Raw genomic sequence first — 9,027 nt, 5'->3', positions numbered from 1 at the left:
ATTGTCTACCTGCACTGCACTTTCTCTGTAACTGTAACACTATATTCTGCATTCTGTTATTGGTTTTCCCTTGTACTACCCCAAAGTACTTATGTTTATAAATGATCTGTATGGATGGCTTGCAAAACTAAGTTTTTCACTGTATTCCGGCAATAATAAACCAATACCAATACTTATATGCAGTGCTTCCTTAGACCTTAACAGTGTTTCATAACATAACATGAATATGATATCACAGAAAGCCCAGAGCAAGTTGAAGTTCAAGGTTTCCTTCCTTGAAGTGCTTCAGTGAAACAGTTAGGATTTCCCAATAATCCAGTAATTTTCGTCAGCAAAATTTGGCAGATGCTGGAAATCTGGAATAAAAACAGACCTGACGAAAGATGATGATTCAAACATTAGCTCTTTCTTTCTCCATAGATGCTTCCCGAACTGCTGCACATTTCTCAAGTTTTCCACTTTTATTTCAAGTTCAAGTTCATTCAAGTTCAACGATCAAGTTTATTTTCTGCTTCCAGCCCACAAACACCAGATCAATTGAATTAACTTTTACCTGGGGTGATGTGAGTTGACCACATGATGCTGGGAATCCTACTATAACATTAACACCATACTCAGTCACTTTGATCCATGGAACCTAAACTGTTGTTGGCAATATTGGCTGCTGACACATAACATTGCTTTGTATCCTATCAAAGTATTAACACAGAGAAGATGAATGGGAAAATGGCTGGACTAAAGTTGTAGGAAAGGGAATGTCACCTGAGCTCCAAGGTGCGTGACTGATAAGATAGCTGCAGATGTCATATTTACTTTTGTGATTCTGGCAAGGCCAGCTACATTGGAGGCCATGCGTTTCAGAAATCCACAGTTGTTTTCCTCATGATTGCTGCAATTTCGGATAGGGTTCAGAGTCTACTCGTGCTGTGGGATTAAAATGGCATATTAGTATGGAAACCTTGTTCCTCAGAAAGACATAAATGAACCAGTTGAGTTTTCATTGACAACCAGTAGCTGCCATGGTCAGTGTTTTTTAATGCTGGCCAACAAATTACTCTCTCTAATGAATTTAGATGCATGATCTTCTAAGATGGAATGTAAACTGATAAGGTTTAGATGACTAATTCAGTACCATACACAGTAATCTACCATAGCAAATTAAAGGACAGAGTATGCTTCACTATGATTAGCCATAAATTGTTACAGTGCTTAATTTGTTTATATGGTATACAGTGTGTGATACATTTTCCAGTTGTTTTACAGATGTTTGAGGCTTTTGCCAATCACGGAAGGAATGAAATGAATCGCGTTGTATTGTGGAGACACAAGCGACTGCAGATGCTGGAATATGGAGCAAAAAACAATCTGCTGGAGGAACTCAGCAGGTCAGGCCGCATCTGTGGAGGGAAATGGATAATTGGTGGTCCAGTTGAAGGTCTCGACCTGAAACGTCAGCTAATCTTTTGCCTCCGCGGTTGCTGCCAACCACTGAGTTCCTCCGGCAGCTCGTTGTTTTGCTCTGCATTGTATTGTGGTTAAGTGTGTGGTAAATTTGTTTATTACTGTCACATGTACTGAGGTACAGTGAAAAACTTTGTTTTGCATGCCATGCATACAGATCATTCCATTACAACAGTGCATTGAGGGAGTACAAGGGAAAACAATAACAATGCAGAATATAGTGTTACAGTCACAGAGAAAGTGCAGTGCAGGCAGATGAAAAGGTGCATGGCCATAACGAGGTAGATTGTGAGGTCAAGGGTCCATCTTATCGTACTAGGGAACTGTTCAATAGTTTTATAACAGCAGGATAGAAGCTGTCCTTGAGCCTGGTGGTACGTGTTTTCAGGCTTTTGTATCTTCTGCCTGATGGGAGGGGGGAGAAGAGAGAATGTCTGGGGTGGGTGGGGCCTTTGATTATGTTGGCTGCTTTACTGAGGCAGTGAGAAGTGTAAACAGAGTCCATGGAGGGGAGGCTGGTTTCAGTGATATGCTGAGCTGTGTCCACAACTCTCCGCAGTTCCTTGCGGTCCCAGGCAGAGAAGTTGCCATACTGAGCTGTGATGCATCCGAATAGGATGCTTTGTATAGTGGATTGATAAAAATTTGTGAGGGTCAAAGGGGACATGCCAAATTTTCTTTAGCCTCCTGAAGATGTAGAGGTGCTGGTGAGCTTTCTTGGCTGTGGCATCTACGTGGTTGGACCAGGACAGGCTATTGGCGGTGTTCACTCCTAGGAACTTGAAGCTTTCAACCCTCTTGACCTCAGTACCATTGATATTGATGGGACCATGGGCATGAGCAATGCTGGCAATATGGAAACAGAAGAGAAATTTCAGACTGCCTGACCCATTGAACATATCTTCAAGAGCCATCTTTAACCTCAAATGTGAACAATGTGGTTACATTTGTGTAAAATACACTTGGAAGTTAAAGTATTGGCTACTTTCAGCAGTGACATTTTGAATGGATCCTACATGTCCAGACTGATGATGTTCAAGAAAGGCTGAGGCAATAAAGTACTCCTGTCTAAAGATGAGTTAATTGGGAATATCGGGAAAACCAGCCTACCAGGACATCTGTCTTTTGTACAATAACTTGTATAACTGAAATTCATCAAAAGAAGCATCCTCCAAATGTTGACACAGATCACCGTGAGCAGATGGGCAAAGTGCTGTTCCTCTTGAGACTAGAGAGCAATAGTATTTTCAAGATGAGCTGTGAGCTGTCTGTTAAAAAAAGAGACCTTCATTTTAAGGGAGCAGAGCGATCGTCCCTTGAGGCAATAGAGCAGAGATAATGCAGAAAATCTGCTTGGATTGTGGTAGGATTTAAAGATTCTGTACAAAGACAAGAGTGGTTATACGCTGGCTTGTTCTGAATGCTGAAATCAGAAACTACAAGACTTAGTGCACATTGTCCACAATTACTTCATGCAACACCCTCACCATTGTCCTGAAAATACTTCAAGTGGATGTAAAGTACTCAGCACTCCCGTTACTAATGGTTTTCATCTTGAGAATGTTGAAGCTCAGACTGGCTACAGAAGAGGACAGGTTGACCCGTTAGTGATTGCATGAATATTATTAGTCCCTGCATAAGTTAATTCTATAACAGCCAGTATCCAAATAAATCATGGCCTATATTTTCATTTGCAGATGCTTTGTATTTGGCTTCATAGTATCATGGAATGAGAAAGCAGAGAAGAAGTGTATCCAGCTCATTCACCTCTTTAGTGATGCTCTCCATGTTTCCATGCTGCCTTATACATATTTCCTTATCAAGTATTTTCACAATTCTCTTTGGAAGTTACTATTGAATTTGCTTCCACCACCGTTCCAGGTCATTATAACCTTCTGCATTTAAAATCAAAAACCTTCACAGTTTTCCTGATTTTTTTTTGTCAATTACCTCAAATCTGTGCTTCTGGTTATCGATTCTTCAGCCTTTGGAAACAGCTTCTCCCTATTTACTTCATCAAAACCATTCAGGACTTTGAAGACCTTCGTCACATCTCCACACAGCATTCTCTGTTCTAATGAGAACAATCTGAACCCCCTTCACATCTGAACCTGTCATTCCTGGTGCCATCTTGGTACATCTATTTATACCCTCCCAATGGCCCAGGCAGCCTTCCAAAGTGTAGTTCCCTGAAGAGAACACAATAGTCACAAAGTTTTATGTTGGCTTAGCATACCTTTCATTTTTCTTTTCCTCCTGCCTTCATGAATGCCAAAAGTTTCATTATTTTTTAATGCCCTGACACTTTGAAAGATTTGTTTACTTGCACCTCTGGCTCTTTCTGTTGCTGCACCTCCGTCAAAGTTATTTCACATCATTTATATTGCCTCTGCTTATTCTCCCTACATATGTATAACACTTCATTAGTCTCCGTTTTACAAGGAATACAGGAAGTTAGCACACAGGCACAACAAGTAATTAAGAAGGTGAATTCAGTGTTGACCTTTTTTACAAGGGAGATGGAGTCCAAAAATAGGGATCTTTTGCTCCAGTTATACAGGACTTTACTGAGACCACACCTGGAGTTCTGGACTGGTGCTGTTTTTAAGGATATACAGTATATCTGTTTTGTACTTAGTGGAGAGAACTTTCACCAGGTTGCTTCCTGAGCCGAAGGAAAGATTAAACAGACTGGGTATGTCCCCTCTGGGTGTTAGAAGAATGGGAGGTGATAATGAAACATACAGGATCCAAAGGGAGCTTGATGGGGCTGGCGGTCTGAAGATGCTTCCTCTGGTGTGGGAATCTGTAACCTCAGACGTCCTGCTGAGACTAAGATGAAGAGGAAGTTCTTCCCTCAAGTGTTGAGAATCAGCGGTGTAATCCTCTAGTCCTCTGGGATCAGCACCATATCAAAATAGGATGCATCCAAAGATGGGCCCTTTGACCCACTACATCCATGCCGACCTTCTTGCCCACCTACTATGGTCAGAGACTTGGCAATTGTCCTCAAGTTTGGCGGTTGGATACTACCAGCCTCCCTTTGTCTATTTCATCCTATCCCATATCACTGTCACCACCTTTACGGCTACATTGGAAGTAACCTCTTCTTTATTGTGGCATAAAGAGCTCATTTATTACCAAGGCTTTGCCTCAATTGGGTCCCATCCCTCCTTTGATTGTCCTTTTATTATTCATTATGCAGAAAGATTGGGCAGGATGGTGCCAGATGGGGTATAATTTATACAATTTGATCAGAAGATTAGAAAAACACAATATATTTTAAAAGGTGAGCCATTATTAAACGTTGATATGGGAGAGTCTTCCTCATAGGAAGTTGACATGCAGGTTTAGCAGGGAATTAGGAAGTCAAATGGTATCTTAATCTTGGAGGAACTCAGCAGGCCAGGCAGCATCCGTGGAGAAAAGCAGGCAATCAACCTTTCGGGTCAGGACCCTTCTTGAGTCCTGAAGAAGGATCCTGATCTGAAACGTTGACCGCCTGCTTTTCTCCACGGATGCTGCCTGACCTGCTGAATTCCTCCAGCATTATCGTGTTTTTCATCTGCATTCCAGCATCTGCAGTACTTTGTTTCTCTGATATCTTAACCTTGTAAGGGGATTTGCATCTGAGTAGAAAGTCTTGCTGCAATCATATTGGGTTTTGATGGGACCACATCCTGAGTGCCCCACAGTGTTGTTTTCTTGCCTAAAGAAAGGATATACAATGGTTGCCTTACCATGGCTGTCAACTCTTCCTGGGGTGAAGGAGAGATTGAATAGAATTGGTGTTTAATCACCAAATTCAGATGTAATCTCACTGTATCATAGAAAGTTCTTATAGGTTGGATAGGTAGATGCTGGAGGTTACTTTTCCTTCTGGAAAATCTCAAACTTTGGGAGAAGAATGATCTTTTGGTGATGTTTCTTCACAGGGGATCATGAATCTTTGGAATTCTCCACACTCGAGAGCTGTCGAAGCTGAACCACAGAGTACGTTCAAGACTAATCAATAGCTTCTTGCCCATTATGGTAATTAAGAAATGGAGATTGGATGTGCATGTGAGTTGATGGAGAAGATCTATAATAATCTTATCAAAAGTCAGCATAAGCATGAAGAGCCAGTTGAGCTGCACCTGTGCCTGTTATTTATATATTCATAAAGCACTTTTAAGTTCCTTTTTATTTTAGCTGCTAACCTATTCACATACTCTCCCTTTGCCTCCTGCTTTTTTCAGATCTCCTCTGTACTTTCTATATGCAGCTTGGGCCTCTAGCAGTCTCCTTTTTGTTTCATTTTACTCCCTCTGCTTTCAGAATAAAGAAAGAACATAGAACGTAGAACATAGAACATTACAGCACAGTACAGGCTCTTCGGCCCACAATGTTGTGCTGACATTTTATCCTGCTCTAAGATCTATCTAACCCTTCCCTCCCACATAGCCCCCTATTTTTCTATCATTCATGTGTCTTTCTTAAACGTCCCTAATGTATCTGCCCCCACAACCTCTGCCAGCAGTGCGTTCCACGTACCCACCACTCTCTGTGTAAAAAAACTTACCTCTGACATCCCCCTTATACCTTCCTCCAATCACCTTAAAATTATGTCCCCTCGTGTTAGCCATTGTGGCCCTGGGAAAAAGTCTCTGACTGTCCACTCGATCTATGCCTCTTATCATCTTGTACACTTCTATCAAGTCACCTCTCATCCTCCTTCTCTCCAAAGAGAAAAGCCCTCGCTCGCTCAACCTATCCTCATAAGACGTGGTCTCCAGTCCAGGCAACATCCTGGTAAATCTCCTCTGCACCCTCTCTAAAGCTTCCACATCCTTCCTTTAACGAGGCGACCAGATCTAGCTTTAGATGCCCTTTCTGTTCCCCTCATAAGAACTACCTATCCTGCACTATCACTGTCCTATAATACTTGTTCTGTAATTTGTTCCTTTATTTTGTTTCCAATATGTGACGGCCTACACCAATGCCTCTACTTCCTCAGGAGACTATTGAAATTTGACATGTCCCCGATGACTCTTACAATTTTTACAGATGCACCATAGAAAGTGTCCTATCCAGATGCATTACAGCTTGGTAATGCAACTGCTCTGCCCAAGACCACAAGAAATTGCAGAGAGTTGTGAACGCAGCCCAGTCCATCACACAAACCAACCTCCCCTCCATTGACTCTGTCTACTCTTCCCACTGCCTCGGGGAAGCAGCCGAATTAATCAAGGACCCCTCTCACCCTGGTCACTTTCTCTTCTCCCCTCTCCCATTGGGCAGAAGATACAAAAGATTCAGAGCATGTACCACCAGACTCAAGGACAGCTTCTATCCTACTGTTATCAGACTCTTGTACAAACCTCTCGCATGCTAAAAGGTGAACTCCTGAACTTTTGACCTGCCAATCTATCTCATCATGGCCCTTGCACTTGCTCTGTAACTGTAACACTATTTTCTGCATTCTGTTTTTCTTTTTATTACCTCGATATACTTATGTATGGAATGATCTGTCTGGATGGCACGCAAACAAAAGTTTTTCACTGTAACTCAGTACATGTGACAATGATAGACTAATCTAATACATCAGAGAATAGGACAACCTAGGAGCCCATTGTTTCACCCATTGGTATGGTCCTGCTCTTTTGGAGCACAATGCATTCATTCCCCAAATCACATCTCTGTAACTGGCTCAGTATGAAGGTTCCACATGGCAATTGTGTCACCAGTTGACCCTATTAAATTGATAAATTGGTTTATTATTGTCACATGTACCGAGGTACAGTGAAAAACTTTGTTTTATGTGCCATCCAGACAGATCATTTCATCACATCAGTGTATTGAGGTAGTACAAGGGAAAACAATAACAAAATGCAGAATAAAGTGTTATAGTTACAGAGTAAGTGCAGTGCAGGTAGACAAATAAACTGCAAGGCCATAATGAGGTAGATTGTGAGGTCAAGAATCCATCTTATCGTACTAGGGAACCATTCAATAGTCTTATAACAGTGGGACAGAAGCTGTCCTTGACTCTTAGCCACATGAATGATAGAAAAACGGAGGGCTATTTTGGAGGGAAGGGTTAGATAGATCTCAGAGCAGGATAAAATGTCAGCACAACATCATGGGCAGAAGGGCCTGTGCTGTGCTGTAATGTTCTATGTCCTTGAGCCTGGTGGTACGTGCTTTCAGGCTTTTGTATCTTCTGCCTGATGGGAGGTGGGAGAAGCGAGAATGTCCGGGGTGGGCGAGGTCTTTGATTATGTTACCACACTATATGTACTTCTGAGCATGAATTCCAAATCTACCTTAAATTGCCTAGTATTTTCTCCCTGCATAATCTGTCCAACTTCTTAAATATTCTTTTGTTTTCCATCATTCAGATTTCCATCTACCTTGTTTTCCCTTTCAAATGTTTATCCTCCCTGCCAGATAAGCTGTTCTCCACTAGCAACGGCTATCCTTCTCATGAGAACATTGGACTTAGATCATTGACCCAACATTGGTTACACTCAATGTATATTCAACCAGCCTTGGATAGATCCTGTCTGCCCCAGAAATCGTCCTGAATTCCAGCTAGGTGACGTCCTCCATACTGTGCAACCTACTTGCTTTTTCTTGTAATTCCTATGACACCTTGCTTATCATCAGGAGTAATCCAGATTTTCATAGAAATCCTGCTTTTTAACTTCCTACCCAATTACAGAAACTCTACGGGGCCACGATCCCTTTCCCTCCCTTGTCACATTCCCAAATTGACCACAACATCTGGCTGTTTTGTTTCCCAGGTAAACCATCTTCCAACTCTTTTTATCTGGGATCAGATTTTGACTTATTGGTAAATGCAGTTTAGTCTTTCACTGCTGAGGAAGGAGCTGGGGGAAGGGGAGAGGTCTTAATGCTATTTGTCCTTGCTTTATGGAGACACAAGAGACTGCAGATGCTGGAATCTGGAGCAACACACAAAGTGCTTGAGGAACTCAGCAGGTCAGGCAGCATCTGTGGAGGGAAACAGACAGTTGACATCTTGGGTCGAGGCCCTTCATCTGACCTGAAAAAAGGAGGTGAGAAGCCAGTATAGAAGGGTGGGGGGAAGGGGCGGAGAAAGAGCTGGCCGGTGAAAGGTGGATTCAGGTGGGGGGGGGGGTGAAAGGCAGGTGGGGGAGGAGGGAGAGTGGGAATGAAGTGAGAAGCTGGGAGGTGATAGGTGGAAGTAACAAAGGGTTGAAGAAGATGGAATCTGATAGGAGAGGACAGTGGACCATAGAGTAAAGGGAGGGAGGTGTGGAGGGGAACCGGAGGGAGGAATGTGTGAGTGATGGGCAGATCAAGAGGGTGGGAGAGGGGAAAGAGAAGGGGTGATGACCTTTTTCAGCTGCATCCAACATTTTTGCAAATAGCAACTAAAAGTGTTGAAATAAACTGATAAAGAACTGCAACAGTCTATTTCTCTCCATAGATGCTGCCTGACCTGCTGAGTTCCACTAGCATTTTGCGTGTTGTCCATGTTTTACTTGTAAGACATTCTGACAGGGCTAGAGGGAAGACTTGAGACTGTGAATAGGAGCC

The 9,027-nt window shown here is 42.5% G+C and overlaps 1 protein-coding gene across 1 annotated transcript in view; it reads right to left on the bottom strand.

The window, feature by feature from the left end:
• Positions 1–758: 758 nt before the first annotated feature.
• Positions 759–9,027, bottom strand: part of LOC127584310 (uncharacterized) — a 140,291-nt gene continuing 132,022 nt past the window's right edge. The window contains exon 9 of the mRNA XM_052041004.1: positions 759–924. Within this exon, the coding sequence (XP_051896964.1) occupies positions 916–924 (9 nt within the window). The 3' untranslated portion in view covers positions 759–915. The remainder of the gene's footprint in view (positions 925–9,027) is intronic.

Source organism: Pristis pectinata, chromosome 2, assembly GCF_009764475.1.
Source record: "Pristis pectinata isolate sPriPec2 chromosome 2, sPriPec2.1.pri, whole genome shotgun sequence".
Taxonomy (NCBI): domain Eukaryota; kingdom Metazoa; phylum Chordata; class Chondrichthyes; order Rhinopristiformes; family Pristidae; genus Pristis; species Pristis pectinata.
This window is presented reverse-complemented; position numbering and strand designations above follow the sequence as displayed.